Genomic DNA, 17,830 nt, shown 5'->3' on the forward strand with positions numbered 1-17,830 from the left:
AGAGACATCTCTTCCTATACCAGTGGTTGGTCCTTAATTACAATAAAAAATGGACAAATATAATGAGGATATGCATGACAGGTATGAAGAAAATCATATAAAATACCCTACTTAAATTAAATGATGAGTATAGGTAATGTAAGTAATAAAACCAGAAGCCTCCACTATTAGGTTTACAGAAAGCCTTCAGCAACTTCATTAAGAAGCAATTAAAAGCCAAATAAAAGATTTTAACTTGCAACTCAGTAATGCTAAGGTAGATTAGGAATAGAATAAAAAGAGATATCACATACGATAATCTACTTTTTCAGGCATATAAAGCAGTATACCAAACACTGGTTACAGATATGAAAAGAACTCTTTTTCCCATTCAGCTATTCTTTTCGATTCCTTCATTTAATATTTTGGCAAGAAAATTGTCATGGTTCAAGGCCAGTCCTCAAGGTCCTAATAATAAAATTTAATTAGCAGGCTGTTATCTGAAATAAGAGGCAAACCTTTTGTCAAAGACCTAATTCTACACTGAATCAAGAATCTTATTAGTCCAATATAAATTAACACGAAATCATAGTATGCAGCAAATCATCATAAAATATCAAGTTGTGGAAAAAAAATCCTACCAATAGGTACTTCCAAAAGATATGCTGTAAATTCTTCTATGAAAGTGAAGTGATAATTGGATTTTAAAGTTGGCATAATACATTATATTGGTATGATGTAACTGATTTTTCTCCCATATGACTTTCGGTTTTCAAGTAAGCAATAAAATTCTGTGAAAATTCATAACTTAGTTTCAACTGAGACCCAACTCAATAATTCATTAGAATATATGTGATATGAGTGAGTGTTCAACCAAATGAGCACAATAATTAAAATACATTTGTAGATTTTGTCCAGGGTGACATTTTTTCCAACCTGTAAGTTTATTTTCTTAACTGATGGCTAATATCATCTTTCAGTGATGCTAATACGTAAATTGACATTTGTTAAACAAGGCAGAGGAAAAACTTTTGTGTTAGAACTAAGAAGCCATGGGAGAGAGGCCAGCACGGTGGTGCAGTGGTTGAGTGCACGCGTGCTCCACTTCAGCAGCCCAAGGGTTCTCAGGTTCGGATCCCGGACGCGCACCCACGCACCACTTGTCAAGCCATGCTGTGGCGGCATCCCATATAAAAGCAGAGGAAGATGGGCACGGATGTTAGCCCAGGGCCAATCTTCCTCGGCAAAAAGAGGCAGATTGGCACTGGATGTTAGCTCAGGGTGGATCTTCCTCACAAAAAAAAAAAAAAAAGAAGAAGCCATAGGAGAAATGCTATTGAAATATTAGAAAAGATGTCAGAGTCTCTGAAATGAAACTATGGCAAAGACAAAGAAAATAGAAGAAATGAAAGAATGACTAGAATGAGAAGCTTACAATGCCATAGGCCTAATTAAGCAGAGGTACTAAAATCAAGCTCTAATGAACATGAAGAATATGATAGGGAAAATGTGTGTTATAATTGTGTGGCAAGCATTGCAAGGTTTTGGAAACAAGAGCTTATAATAAGCACATTAACTATGTATATATGTGTATGTATAAGCACATTAACTAAATATGCTAAATGTTATCACAGTAGAATAGTATCCTTCATCCATTGTCTGAAGTACTTACTCAAACATAAGAGCTGTTTTACAGGAGATATTATTAAAGTAAAAATCTTCAGAAAACATATGAAAGTCCAACTCAGGAACAGCACAAACATCAGCAAATGCTGAGGCTGAATGTCAAGGCTGATTCACATCTAAATTTAGTCAGAGAAAGTAAACTTTAAGAAATTAAACACTAGACTCACAAATTGAATTTAGGAAGTATAAAATTAATTGCATTTGTAATAAATATATAGATAATAAAGATGTATTAATATTTTCTGATAAATCATCATCTCACCTATGCCTGGTACAGCTAGTGGTACCATATGGCTGAAAAGAACCTCAGAAACTATGAAGAGGGCGAGATATGGATTTTAGTTCAGTATCACTTTAGGCAAGTCAAGTTATCCATCTTCCTTGGGCCTCTGTTTTCACATGTTTAAAATGGGAGATGGACAGGAAGGGAGGGCACGTGAGAGACTTAATGATATCTAGGATCTCTTCCAGTTCTAAAATTCTCTGTCACCTCATTTCATCTTTCAGTTTTCCAAAGGAAAGTGAGCAAACCTAAAACAAAGAGCTCTTTAAATCTAACATAGCAGAAAGGGAAGGAACTATAATTAACAAGAATCTTCAACTTAGTATTTTCTTTTAGCAGAGAGGAAAAAAAAGAATCAAGTAAACAAATACAAGAATTCTAGGTTTCCTTAAAAAAAACTTCTTTTATATTTTGTTGACACATCAATATAATCACAAAGTGATGGATGGCATTTTATGCTAACAGCTGTGATTAACATCAAGTCAAATGTCTTTAAAATAAAAATATATTGGTATATTATACTAAATTTTCAACATCCCCCCACCCACAGAAGAATGTCAATTTATGTAAAGACTACTATAGTTTGGTTTGCCTAGTAGGATTTCTAACCTGTTTGACCTATTTAATAGATTTAATCTCAGAAATCAAATGCAAATTATGCATATAATATTTTAAATAGATGTGGGTAAAATGATTCAAAAATCACATTCTGTCCCTGAGATATACCAAAAAAATATTAAAAATAAAATAATTAAAAATCACAACACCCACATGGCATATAGAGAGGTGTCACATTAATTACTGGAAATGAACCTCACTTCAAACAAAAATACTAAAAGACAAATTTGCTTGCAATCTCTCCTCAGCTCAGTGCATTCTCCCTTCCTTTTATACATTTCCACTTCAAAAACGTTCACATTATATTCTCTTTGCGCACATGAAAGACAATTCCTACCCCAATGCATTATCCACATACTACAAGTATTTCTGACTTCTCCAGTCAATTAAAATATACTCTGCCCTCCTCCCTTGGGGCTTTGCAAAGTAATAACAACTGATATGATAACATGCTGAAGTATTAAAAGGCAACCATAGCTTAATGTTTACCTTTCCCAGGTACCTCATTTGTACAATAAAAAGGTCCTTAACACATAGGAATGACTTAACATAGAAATGTTAAGTCTTCCTTGAATAAGTTGGTCAAAGAAATATTTGGACTTCTGCTTGTAGAAAAAGCAGACCGGGCAATTCAGACCAACTATCCTTTGAAGTCAATTTTAAAGCTACATAATATAGGAAAATAATCTTTTCAAAAGCATCAAATAACTACCAACACAGTGAGGAATGATTAACCAGCTCAAATCCACCAGAAGTCAAAACCCATAGAGGTGAGCTGAGCTTTTGCCTTTTGTGGGTTTGCCAACAAAGAAGCAGCATTTAAGGGGATGAGTTTTGTGATTTGTTGCCAGCTTTGCAGGACTAGGAGACACAAGTCAGAGTTAGGACACCAAGGGTAAGGACTGCAGTAAAAACACCCTTGGCTTTGGGCTGGGACTCCAAAGGGATGTACCCTAAGAAGAGTAAGAAGGAACCAGAAGGTGGCCCAGAAAAGTTGAAGATTTGAAATCGGATTAAGACGGTCTGATACTCCCAGGCACTTAGCAATTGCAAGTGAAAATCTTCTCTAGAGAAAAATTAACTTCATTTATACATCAAATTATTTCTACAACAGACAAGAGAATCAGACCCCCAGAAACTTGCCCATATTGGAATTATCAGACACAGACTGCAAAGTAACTATGCTTATACATTCAAGGATAAAAGTCAGCTCAATTATTTTTGCTTGGCACTGAAAACTATAAAAAGTGACAAGGTAGATCTGAAAAAGAATGAAAAATTCTAGTACTGAAAAATAAAATAACCTAAATTAAGAACTTACTGGATAAGTTAACAACAGATTAATACACAGGTGAAAAAACTTTGAACTTTGAAGACAGCTCAGACCAAACTATCCAGAATGATACCTAGAGAGACAAAAAGAAGGAAGAGAATAGAAAAGAAAGGAAGAGAGAGAATAAGAAGGTCTAACATACTAAACTGGAGTCCCAAAAGGACAGGAGAAAGAATACAGAGCAAAGGAAATACTTGAAAAAATAATGGCTAAAGAAATTGCCAGGACTGATAAAAGACACTAATTCACACATTCATGAAGCTCAAAGAATCCAATGCCTAATCACAGCACAGTAAAACAACAGAAAATCAAAGACCAAGATAAAAATCTTAAAAGCAGCCAAAGGAAAATGATAGATTATTTTAGAAGGAAAAAGAGACACAAAATGCTGAGGTCTCAACAGCAGTGGAATATGTTGAAATAAAGTAACCACAAATCTAGAACGTGCTGAAATAAAGTAACTGCCAACCTAGAATTCTGTACCTAGCAAAAATATCCTTCAAGAGTGAGGTAGTCATCTTCAGGCAAACAGACTAAAAGAAATCCTAAAGGGCGTGTTTCTTCAATATCCAGGAAGTGATCCTAAGTGTAAGAACATGGTAAATTTATGCATTAACCTAAACTGAGTATTGATAACATAAAACAATAACAACAATAATGAAGAGAAAGAGAAAAATAAGAATGAATTAAAATGCACAACAAGAATACTATATAAGTAGGCCCGTGAGTAAATAGAATTAAAGTGCATCATCTGGGAAGAGGATAAAAAGGTATGGATTAACATTAGACATTATAAGACGCATATTGTAATTTCTAGAGTAACTAGTAAAAAAAGAGAAAAAGAGCTCATAACTTCCAAATAAGAAAGGGAAAAATCTGAATGATAAAATAGCCAACTCACCTAAATGATAAGAAAAGAGAGAAAAGGGAACAATTAACAAATAGGGCAAACATAAAGTACATAATAAGGTGAGAGATTTAAATTCCACATGTCACGCAGAGACATATCTAAAACAGAAGAATACAGAAAAGTTGGAGGTAAAAGAATGGAAAAAGATATATCTTACAAACAATAACAAAAAGAAAGCTGATGTTGTTATAACAATCCCAGACAAACTAGACCTTAGTGCAAAAAGCACTATCAGAATAAAAGGGGAACACTTTATACTGGTAAGTCACTGAGAAGATGTAACTATTATACATTTCTATGTATCTACTAGTGTAGCCTCAAATATATAAAGCAAAAGTTGAGAAAACTACAAGGGAAAATAATCAAATCCATAATAAAATCCACAACCATGTTGGGATATTTTAACACACCCCTCTCTGTAACTGAGATAAGCAAACAAAAGATCACTAATGATACTAGAGATTTGAAATACAAGATTAACAAACATGACCTAATGAAAATACATAGAACACTGCACTCAATAACTACAGAGAAAAAAAAGACAATCTACTGGGCGATAATGCAGAGCTCAAATTTTAAAAGTCTGCAATCATAGACCTTTGACACACAGAGTGTGTTCTCTGATTACACTGTAATATTAAAAATCAAAAATACATTAAAAATAACTAGAAAATCTCCATGTGTTCAGAAATTGAGAAATATAATACTTCCAACTAATCCAAAAGTCAGAGTAGAAACCAATGAAAATTAGAAAACATTTTAAAGTGAATTATAAAAATACCACATATCAAAATTTGAGTAATGTAGCTAGCTAAAATAGTGCTTAGAGGGAAATGTTCAGCCTTAAATGCATATATTTAAAAAGAAGAAATGCTGAAAAGCAGTGAACTACAAGAAGTTAGCAAAAGAACAAAAAAGTAAACCCCCAAAAAAGTAGAAGGAAGGAAATAAAGAGCAGAAATCAATGCAATAGAAAACATACAATAAAAAGGATCATCAACATTCCAAATTTGGTTCTTCTGAAAGCCTACTAAATCTCCGGTGAGGCTGATAAAGGAGAAAGAGAAGGTACATACCCATATCAGACATGAGAAGGGAATTTTTTCCTATAACCATGAAAAGGATAACAGAATATTTATTATAAACAACTTTATGCCAGTAAATTTAAAAGTTTAGATGAAAAAGACAGGCTCTTAGGGAAAAATTACCAAAATAATCATGAGACAGAAAATCTGATTAGGTTTAAAATGAGAAGTCAAATTAGTAATTAAAAACAAAGAAAACTCCCAGCCTAGATGGCTTTTCCACCAGATTCCAGCACACATTTAAGGAAGAAATAATTCCAATCATACACAAACTCTTCCAGGAATAGAAAATGAGGGTCAGCGCATTTTATAAGGCTAGCATAACGCTGATTTCAAATTCTGACAAGGACAATATCGGCCATCTCACTCATGAACACTAATGCAAAATCATAAACAAAATATTAACAAACTGAACACAGCAATATATAAAAAGGATAATACAGTAAAACCAAATGAGGTTTATCCCAGGAATTAGGTTAGGTTTAACATTTAAAACGAAATATAATTCATTACATTAACACACTAAAGGAGAAAATTCATATGATAATAAAAAGTTACCCCCCAAAAAGCATTAAATTCAAACAAACAACAAAAAACCAAATTTTTAGTAAACTAGACATAGAAGGGAACTTCTTTAATACAATAAAGGTTTTAACAAAAACACCTTCAGCAAACATACTTGGAGCAAAATGTCAAAAGCTTTCTCTTTGAGGTCAGAAACAAGACAGGGAGAGCAGCTCTGGGATGACAGCAGTGTTCTATTTCTTGACCTGGGTAATGACTTCATGTGTGTTTACAATAACACAACAAGTTCTTCATTTTATGTTTCACGTGCAATTTGAAATATAGTTAAAGATAAAAAAGAAGAAATACTTGGAGATGAACAAAAGGCTGGCCTAGACTATCACTTAAACTCAGAAACTCTGTAGGTCCTACTTTTTTCCCCATTATGATTAATTTCAAACCAATTAACATTTATTGGGCCTATAAGATATTGTACAATCTGGCAACATGCATTATGAACCTTAAAAATGTTTGTATCCTATAATCCAGTAACTCCACTGTCAATGAACCTATCCTAAAGAAAAAGGCTAAAATAAAGAGGAAAAGGGCCGGCCCCGTGGCTTAGCCGTTAAGTGCGTGCGCTCCGCTGCTGGAGGCCCAGGTTCGGATCCCGGGCGTGCACAGACACACCGCTTCTCTGGCCGTGCTGAGGCCGCGTCCCACATACAGCAACTAGAAGGATGTGCAACTATGACATACAACTATCTACTGGGGTTTTGGGGGGAAAATAAATAAATAAATAAATAAAATCTTTAAAAAAAAAAAAAAGAGGAAAAAAATCCATAATGTGCTAAGATGTTCACTGCACACATGATAATGGAAAATGGAAAACAACTAAATAACCAACTACAGGTAATAGTTAAAAATAATTCCTTCAATGAGATTATTATACAGTCAATAAAAATAAGATTTACAAAATATTCTAAGAAATATATATAACCTAATGTTAAAAAAAATTAGAGATATAGATACACACACACATTTATACTGTGACTAAAGGGGGAAAAAAGTCCTAGGCACAGAAACGAAAGAAGAGGGACGGGTGGGGGGAGACAAAAACTATACTGGTTTTCTTTATATGATGAGTTTATGGATGTTATCTATACTTTTTACTGCATTTCCTAAATTTTCTTTACGGACTATTTAAAACTTTAATAATGGGGTATATTACAAGAACAGAATAACCACAAACTTAAAGTATCCTAAATATAAAAAAATAATAACTTCAAAATGTAACTTTAAAATTTCAATTAATTTTTATCTCAGTATGATTTTATTCAGGTAAATTATTTTCTAACATTTAAATTGTGTAAGTCTATGACACGCTAATTATTTTAAACAGAAATAATTTCTAATTATATTTAGTATTTTAAATGATATAACTTTTTGTTAATGCCTTAATTTTATTTATTTATTTATTCCCCCCCCAAAGCCCCAGTAGTTGTATGTCATAGCTGCACATCCTTCTAGTTGCTGTATGTGGGACGCGGCCTCAGCATGGCCGGAGAAGCGGTGCATCGGTGCACACCCAGGATCCGAACCCGGGCCGCCAGCAGCAGAGTGCACGCACTTAACCGCTAAGCCACAGAGCCGGCCCTTAAATGATATAACTTTAAAAAAATAATTAGATCTCCAAAGACATGTCATCTCTAGTTTTGCTCCCTGATAGCTAAAGGAGAAAATGATCTATCAACAGGCCCCCAGTAGTCATTCCTATAAAAATGAAGTAACTGTTAGTCTCTGCAGTAAAAGAGTGTTAGGGCTCCTCACTTTCTTGAGCAGCCATTTTTCAACCCAGTGTTGCCAATACTCTGGTATCTTCTGACCAGTTGTAAGGTATGTCTCCAGTAATTTGATATCAATAACAAAGAATAAATGTTTTTAATGCTTATTATTAGAAATAATAAATTGAAGCAAACATAAGGTTATCCCTATGTCATGTAACATAGTTTGTATTCTAGTATACTTTAATGAGCAGGAGAGAATACGGTAGAGATAAATCTTACATGTTGGGAATTCCATATTTGCTTACTCAATATTTACTAAGCATCTATTAGACGACAGAAACTAGAGGCACTGTGCTAACAACAGAAATAGAGTTGAAAATCATTAATCATAGGACTAAATATAACTGTCGTTTTAGCATTTAAAGGCTTGAATAGACTAACCCAATCCTACTTTTCACTACTTGCCAGCACAAACTATCTTCTCTAGTGGTCTGTCTTTTTTTTCTTTTGGTGAGGAAGATTATCTTCCTTTTTGCTGAAGAAGATTGGCCCTGGGCTAACATCCGTGCTCAACTTCCTCTACTTTATATGTGGGACGCCTGCCACAGCATGGCTTGATAAGTGGTGTGTAGGTCCATGCCCAGGATCCAGGCCTACAAACCCTGGGCCGCCAAAGTGGAGCATGTGAATGCTCCGCTATGCCACCGGGCTGGCCCCTCTCTGACTTTCTTTTAAAACACACCCAGCTTTGCCTGCTGCCATACCTCTGCTCAAGCTGTTCCCTAGCTTGAGTGCTTCTTGTTCATTCATCAGCACCTGCAGAATGCTTACTACATGTCAGGAACTGTGCATGGCATGGGAGAAGGAAAAAGCCTTTTCTATCCTTTGAAGTCCAGGTCAAGTCCCATCTCTTTCCCATAGAATTACTAACTAATCTTTCTATAATCTGAATGCTATAACTATTATTGTCCAAAATAGTGGCTTCCAACCTTTGATATAAGAAACCACTTTTAATATCAAAATGTTTCATAAATCCCTTTCTCACTTCCCACGTGATCTCATCTGGTCCCATAGTCCTAAATAGCAGCTGTATACTGATAATTTCCAAATGTATACCTCTAGCTTAAATTCCTAATATATATGCCTATTCAATGTCTCCACTTGAATATCTGATAGGTACCTCAAACGTAGCCACACCCAAAACAAAACTGATCTAACTCTCCAAAACTACTTCCCACCAACCCCCTACTCTTGCCCCATAGGCCCAATCTCAGTAAAATGTACCACCTTTCACCTAGTTGCTCATGTCAAAAAACTTGGAGTCATCCTTTACTTCTCTTTCCCTCACACTCCACATCTAATCCATCAGTAAATTCTAAATACTTTCTAAATTAATCACTTTCTAAATTTATCACAAATCTGACCACTTCTTTGCTCCTCCACCACTATCACCTTGTCCAAGCACCACATTTCCAACCTAGATTATTATAAGATTTTCCTAACTGGTTTCCTGCCTCATACAATCAATTTTCTACACAAAGCCAGAGTAATCCTCTCAAAAAACAAGTCAAATCTGGATATTTCCACGCTTAAAACCTTTCAATGATTTCCATCTCACTCAGAATAAAAGAAAGTCTTTAAATGATCTTCAATGCCCTACTTGATCTAGCCTCTGCCCACCTGTCCTACCACGTCTCATACCACTCTCCCCTTCACTCGCTCTACTTCAGTCCACTGGCCTCCCTGTTGTTCTTCCAAGATGACAAACACACTTCATCTTAGACGGTGCTGCTCCTCCTATCTGAACACTTTCCACCAGATGGTTCTATGGCTTACTCCATCACTTCATTCAGGTCTCTCAGTTTAAAGGGCTTCTCAAAAAGCCCTTCCCTTACCAACCTATCTCAAGTAGCATCCCACTACTCTTTATCTCCGGAACCTATTTTATTTTACTTCAAAGCCAATTAACTACTTGATATGTGTGTACATGTGTACACATGTATAATGTTTATTGACTGTGCCCTTCACTAACGAGAGCACAGGCTCTATTTTGTTCACCACTGTTGCCATATTATGTGCGCACAGCAGGCCCTCAAAAATATCTGCTGAATGAATGAATGATGGTAAGTGCTTTTAGTTTTGTCGAGAAAATAATGACAAAAACACTACAAGAATTCAGTAAGGCTTCAAATGAATTTATACTCTATTAATCACAAGAGTATCATATACATGTTTTGGTGGTAGAAGGAGTACAATGTACAACAATTCAGGGTTCAATAACAACCACTGAAGGAATAGGGCCTTCTTATATTTCTGTGTCTCTTCCCACATCCTTGCTTCCTGCATCATTCATTAATTCTTTCCATCAACGGTTATTGTGTACCACTAAGCCAGAGAGTATCCTACACGTTAAGAATACAAAGATAATTAAGACAAGGTAATGCATGAGACATAGAAAAGTAATACCCACAGAGTATGACATATAATAGAGTTATATAGATTATAAAAGTTGTAGCACGACAGAGGAAGTAATCAACTTTTAGGGGTAGGTGTTTAGGGAAGGTTTCAGCAGTGATGATACTCAACAAGTACTTGCAAAATCAAACACAAAAGGTAGTCTTCATTTTACTTTATATGTAAAATGAGGGTATTGAGTCTGAAAGTGCTACAGTAATTTACTACCATGAGATAAGCTAGCCTGAGAATGAAATCAAAACAAGGGGAATGACAGAGCAGAATGAATCACAGAGAAACTGAGCCAAGTCCTTGATGATTTCATGTGAGCCGCTGGATAAAGGCTTAGCTGAAGTTTTAACTACAAAATCTAATCATTCCCTTTATTGTTTAAGCAATATGAATTTGGTTTTCTGTCACTTGCAATATAAGAATACAGATGAATGTTGGTGAATTCTTTCAACAAGCAAAGCATTTGCCTATTTTGTGTGTAGGGGCACTATTGGCATTTTTGAAGGGATGACTCCTGCTTTGCGGGCAGACTTCACAGGACACTTAGTGTATCTGGCCTCTACTCACTAATTGTCAGCTGGAACTCACAATCACTGTGACAACCAAAAATATCCCCATATATTTCCAAATGCCTCTCACCCCTAAGGGGAACCACGAATCCATTTCCTAATAGTTGCCATATGTACCCATTTCTCACAGTGGCTCCACCAGGTATACTTAAATTTACTTTAACATCAACCTTAGAAGAACTGGCATATACCACTCAAATATCCCAATTTTACATAATAATCCAATTTTAATCAGTCACCTATGACTATTTAACGTTTGACCAAAATCCTATGTATAGCTTATATCAACTCTCGGGGTAAGCAGTGCTTAAAGTTTGCTACTACTATCTGAAAATTCTTATTTATTTAAACTTACTTCTCCATATAATACTACGGACGTATGTCACTGACATTGTTGATTATCTTCCCTTCAGCCATTTGGCTAACTTCTTCCTAGACTGATATGTCAGATATTAGTTTTCTCTGCCCCGCTACAAGTAGGACATGAGCATGCCAGGATGGACATGTGAAATAGGGCTGCTGTCAAAGGTTTACTTGCCTAATCAAGAGATGAGAGGGCAAACTTCCTCCTGTCTTTGGTGGCTGTGTGAGAATGTGATGCTTGGAGCAGAAAGAGCAATATGCAACCATGAGAGGACAAGCCTGAGCACAAAAGTCAACATACTAAGAATAAAGAGGGAAAGCACCTGGATCCTTGATAACATCACTGTGCAACTAAACTGACTAACCATGGAACCCTCCAATTCTGGACTTCTTTTTATGTGAGACACAGTTTAAATCCCTTTTAGTTGAGTATTATGTAACCTGGGGCCAAACTAATATAAGACATATTCTAGATCTGACAACTGATTGGAAGTAGGAGAAGAACCAAGATGACCACAAGGTTTCAAGACCAGGAGGCTGAGAGAAAGGTGGTTAGAAAAGAGAAATCAGGAAGAAGAGGAATACATATATGCACATGCAAATGTAAACACACTAGGTGAGGGTAGGTGGGTGGAAACCCAATTGATTCAGTTGGTATGAGTTAAGCTGACAGTAGGACATCTAATCTAGCGATATATAGCAGGCAGTGGAAGCAGGAAGTAGAGTTACAGAACTGAGAAACATCCACACAAAAATGATGATTTCTATCATTAAAAAAAGGACATGATAACCAAGAGAACACAGTGAAAAACAGAGACCCTTGAGGGCACTGGTAACCTCCCCAGGAGCCATTCTACCTCCCTCTCCTTTTAGATGGGATTCATCCAATGCCTAGGCCGATAGAATACTCTCTCTCTTCACAAAGATATTGTGCAGACTTGGAAGCATGATCTCCTTTTATTCAGAGTAGAGCTTAGGCCTTTTGGGAAAGGCTAGACGAGAAGCCTTCTCTCTCTCTTTGGAAATAAATGAAAAAGCCTATAGCATGAACATTGCTGATAGCCATCTTTTTACTAGGAGGGAAGCCAGTCTGAGCATGAAGCCCAAAAAGGAGAACAAAGTTGAGAGAATAGCAGAAAAATGGAACCTCAGCCCTGATGACATAAGCCTATAAAAAAACTACTCTTTAAGCCAATTCTATCTTTCCACTTGGCAATTACATGAGCCAATATATTCCTTTTGTTTTTAAATCCAGTTTGCATCCTAACTGATGTAGGGAACAGCTATGTTTAGGCGGAAGAACAAAATCAAGATAATGCAAGAAACGTGAAGAAACTTTCAGAGAAGTAGGAGAATTAGGAAGTACAAGGCAGAAGAACCAAGAAATCAGATCATTTCATTCCTATAGAGTATATTTCACAAATGGGCTAAGGAAATGAAGGATGACTGAGGAAAGGCCATCAGATTTGGTGATTAGGAGGCCATAGGTGACTTTTACAAACTCGCAATTTCAGTGCTGAAATGGTAAAGGAAGTCAAAGTACAAAGGAAAAAATAATTTATATTTATAAGAACTCCATAATGTACCAAACACTTGGACAGATATTTAACATGTGTTAAATTTCTTCAATTTTGACTCTGTGAGATAAGTGCAACATTCTACTTTATAGATAAAGAATAGAATCTGAGTAGTAACTTGCCCACAGCCACACAGCCACTAAGTGGTTTTGATAGACTTCAAATCCAGATGTGGCTCAAAAGTCAATGTTCTTCCTACAATATCAGACTCCGGGGATGACAGAATGAGTCTTTAAAGAATAAAAATACAGTGGCACAGCAGGCTCGAGATTCAGACTGGCTTCCTTGAGTTGCGCAGCACACAGCACTGTATTTGGCAGCCCTGTGCAAGATATAAGCATGTATGTAGCCTAGAGAGGGAAAGGCTGAAGAAGGAGTGATAATGCACAGTTCTAGAGAAGGAAAGATGGGGAGGGATGATCATGAACACATCTGGAGGGGGTTGCTCTTGAAAAAAAAGGAAGGGGGCCGGCCCGGTTGGAACAAGCGGTTAAGTGCGCACGCTCCGCTGTGGCGGCCTGGGGTTCGCCGGTTCGGATCCCGGGCGTCCACCGACACACCACTTGTCAGGCCATGCTGTGGCGGCATCCCATATAAAGCAGAGGAAGATGGGCAGGGATGTTAGCCCAGGGCCAGTCTTCCTCAGCAAAAAGAGGAGGACTGGCAGATGTTAGCTCAGGGCGGATCTTCCTTACAAAAAAAAAAGGAAGGACGTCTCTTCCTTTGAGACATGAGTAAATAAGGAAATGATACCGAGATGGAAAAGAGGGAAGTAGGAGTATACCTCAGATGGTTGAGATTTTTCTCAGTAAAGAAAGAGATCAAGTTATTTGCTATAGAAACCTTTAGGAAATGAGACAAAAAAGATCATAATCAACACCAAAGACCCAGCAGAAACCAGAGCACCAAGTGCTATGAATATTAACCAATATCCTTATATAACTGTATCTTGCATCCTTTAGGATTTCAGGGGTCAAACGGACAAAGTTAGTGATGAGGCTTATTCAGGACTGGGGACTAGAAAGGTAAACCTAGAGAAAGTAAAGCACTCTAGCTCACGTATGAGAGCTTGGTAAAAAGTGATGACCATGGGATCCTGGTTACACAGGGAGGCAAATGAAATCAGCAGTAGACTAATGGGTTGGATGAACAGAGAGACAAAAACAGGTTCATAAAGAGAGAGTGAGAGAGAGATAAAATAGATTCTCTAAGAGTAGAAGAGTGAGAGATTTTAAGGAGAATTTGTGGTCAGAGATGACTTCTGACACAATGCTTCAAATTATTTTGCCAGGGGCAGTGAGCCATTGATTGGGGATCAGCAGTCCTATTATCCCTTCAGCCAAAAGCACAGAATTGAGACAACTAGCTCTATAAACATGCAGTTCTTGGTTGTTAGAAAAGTGAAGGCTAGCAACAAACAAATGAATGAACTAGCTCATAGGGAATCAAACATAAAAATATCTTCCCTTCTTTTAAACTGAACAATTCTATCTCTAAATTTAAGAGATTCATTAAGAGGCCATAAAGTCTACAGCAAAGGAGAAAACATATTATGTATCATGAGGGAGAATGAAAAGTAAACACATCTGCGAGGCCAGTTATAAGCCATATGCTAAAGTTATTTATTTATGTATGTATGTATGTATGTGAGGAAGATCAGCCCTGAGCTAACAAACATCTATTGCCAATCCTCCTCTTTTTTTTTTTCCCCAAAGCCCCAGTAGATAGCTCTGTACGTCATAGTTGCACATCCTTCTAGTTGCTGTATGTGGGACGCGGCCTCAGCATGGCTGAGAAGCGGTGCATCGGTGGGCGCCCAGGTGTCCCGGACCCGAACCCCGGGCCGCCAGTAGCGGAGTGCGCGCACTTAACCACTAAGCCACAGGGCCGGCCCCTACAGATTTTTAATATACATTTCCAATAGGGTAAGGATAGTTTGTGCTTTAATAACTTTGGAGAGCACCCAGCATAGTTTAAACAAAATGATATTGCTCAACTTAATAAAAAAAGATCCACCCATTTGCAATCTCAAAGAACAAACTACCATTTATATTTATAATCCCACTTCTACAATTTTGGGGCTCTTGACACATTATCCAACTATAGGAAAAGATGGGAGAATCAGCCATGGCAACTTCTTCCACTACCACTTCCAGCCTGCAGTTTGCATTTATAAACTTTGATGAGGTACCACGCTATTTAGGACAGTTTCTTACACCATTAATTCTGACTCCCCTCGCCCCAGTGAGAAAGGAGGGAGAACTGAGACTGGCACAGCCTAAATTTTACAGAAAATATCAAGCACTATACGGATTAAGTACTAGCAACAATCGAGAATCCAAGAAATTTGAGAAGTTTTGAGTTTAAAAGGCTTTTTCTCCATTTTAGTCCTTTCTAAATAAAACAAAGGGCTTGTACAATACGGGATTCTAAAGCCTCAATGGGCAATTTAAGCTAACATCGAATAAAAGAATAAACCACTTATCCTTTCTTGCGCCATTACATAGTATCTTACATTCATAAGGCCTTCTTTTTTAAAACGAACACACTTCTCAATTCTTTCACTAGATCTAGAAAACTTACGCCCCCGCCTCAAAAGTTCAGAAACTAAAGATTTACTATAGTCAGAAAGAGATTAATTTAGATGAACAATCATTTGCCATCACTTGCACACACAGGAGTTCGATGGGCCAAGGAGTCAGACTCTCCCCAACCATCCCGGTCTCCTGGGGACTTGATTCCCTTATCAAGATGAATAAAATTCACTGGCCTCCGGATAACAAGCCTTTTCTTTGTAACTCTATGTACCAGGCTATCGGGTAATCTTGCCAGTTAAAAACTTCTAAAGGAAACAAGAGGGTCGAAACGAGGAAGATAAGGTGGCGACTAAAACAGGAGGGGCGGACGACCCACCCACCTAACGCCGAGAGACCGCTTGTAGTAGGGAAGCTGCATCAGGAGCCAGGCAAGGTGCGGAGGGCGGCAGGCCCCACGACCCCCACCCACTGTGTGAGAATGGAGAACTTGCGAAGCCAGGGGCCAACTGGAGGCCTGCAAGGGGGCGCGGGGCGGGGAGGGGGTGGGACTGGAGACAAGAGAGCCGCAGTCGGTCCCGAGCAGCGGAGAGGAGGAGACGCCGATGCCTGCAGCCTCACTCACCTGCCAGACGCTCGCCCCGTGGCCAGAAGCACGGACGTAGCCTGGGCGCTTCCTCTCCTGCCGGACACAGCCCCTGCGGCCGCTGGAGCTGCAGGACCCGAGAAGAGAGGGTGGGACAGAAGCGGGCAAAGCGGCGACCGGCCCCGAGCCCAGGGAGGCGTACATAGGGGGCGCCGAGGGCCCGGGAAGGCAACTGTTTGCTTCACCTTCCTCACCAGTACCCAACAAGGCTTCCCGGGAACAGCATCGCGCCAGCCTCGGCCCGCTGCTCCCGGGCCTTCGCCTGTAGCTCCCCCACAGCAGCAGCCGGGTTTCCGGCGGCCACACTCCGCCCCCTCGCTACTTGGCCTCCGCCATCTTGTTGGAGGCGGGAAGAGTACAGTGCGCATGCGTGCGCAGAGATTGCCGGCGTCCCCCTACCCTGCGAACAGGGAACCGTAATGCGCAGCCGTGTTGGTCGCTGCGCGCGGACTGTGGGGGGTCCTGCTTCAGGGTCAGGTCCTGCGCACGGTTGCTGCTTGGGCCGCCGGATCTCGGAGTCGCCAGGCCTACTCGCCTTTCCTGAACTGTGCTTCAGCCAAATGAAGAGACCTTTCTATGCACCTAACAGTCAGTTATTCTGCGCACATCTATGTAATGCCTCCTCTGTGCCAGGCCCTGGGCTAGGCGCTGATGATAAAAAGATTAATAAAACTCGATTCCAGCCCTAAAGGAACACATAATCTAGTGAAGAAGATGGAGATGAACGAGTAACTCCCTAAATTCTTGTTTTGTAGTTGCGCACCACCTGCCCCCCCGCTCCCCCGCCCCTACAATTTTAATTTGAAAACAACTCTTCTGGGAAGACCTCCCTGTTTGTCTCACAGAATTTGATCAGTTCTTTACCTTGCATTACCCCTCTAGCTTAATTTCATTCAACATTAATTCAACAAATAATAATATTTGAGTTTCTATTATATACTAGGTGCTGTTCTAGACTCAGAGCAGTAAGGAAATATAAACTCAAGGAAGTTACATTAGTGGGAAAGAACAGACGAAAAAAGACTAAAATAAATCAACAAAATCATGTTTGATAGTGATAAGGGATAGGAAGAGAGCAAACCAAGGAAAGATGGTGGAGAGTGAGGGGTGGTACTTCGCGAGCTCTCTCCAGAGATGACATTTGTTCTGTGTTCTGACAGACCACAGGGCCAAGAGCCATGAGAAGACGTGGGACAGAGCCTTCCAGACAGGAACAGCAAAAACAGAGGCCTGAGGGGGGAATAAGACCAGCGTGTAAGAGAGACAGGAAGACTAGGTGGCATGGACGGTAGGAGGAGATGAGGTCACGGGAGACAGAGGCCAAGTCAGGTAGGGCATTGAGGCCATGATAAGAGTTGGATTTTATTGCAAGTGCCCCCTCTAACTTGTTGACTGCCCCAACTACTCTTCAGAGGCTTCTAGCTCCTGACTGCCTCACTGCTTTGCACATGCTGATTCCACTGTCTTGAAGACCATTACTCTTGTTCTTT

At 38.7% G+C, this 17,830-nt stretch overlaps 1 protein-coding gene across 10 annotated transcripts in view; it reads right to left on the bottom strand.

Moving 5' to 3' along the window:
- The window catches only part of APC (APC regulator of Wnt signaling pathway), a 131,678-nt gene extending 114,986 nt beyond the window's left edge, over positions 1-16,692 (bottom strand). For 4 of the 10 annotated variants that reach the window (XM_014796768.2, XM_014796764.2, XM_087429925.1 and 1 more), the window contains exon 1: positions 16,320-16,442. Coding sequence is in view for 5 of the 10 variants with exons in the window: in XM_087429926.1 (XP_087286052.1) it covers positions 16,320-16,484 (165 nt within the window). In the remaining 5 variants the exon portion in view is untranslated. Of the gene's footprint in view, positions 1-16,077; positions 16,159-16,319 lie in introns of those variants that run through there. The other 6 variants (XM_087429926.1, XM_087429924.1, XM_087429920.1 and 3 more) reach the window with 3 other exon arrangements.
- Positions 16,693-17,830: the final 1,138 nt, after the last annotated feature.

This window comes from Ceratotherium simum, chromosome 4 (genome assembly GCF_057802395.1).
Source record: "Ceratotherium simum simum isolate JZ-2026a chromosome 4, ASM5780239v1, whole genome shotgun sequence".
NCBI lineage: Eukaryota > Metazoa > Chordata > Mammalia > Perissodactyla > Rhinocerotidae > Ceratotherium > Ceratotherium simum.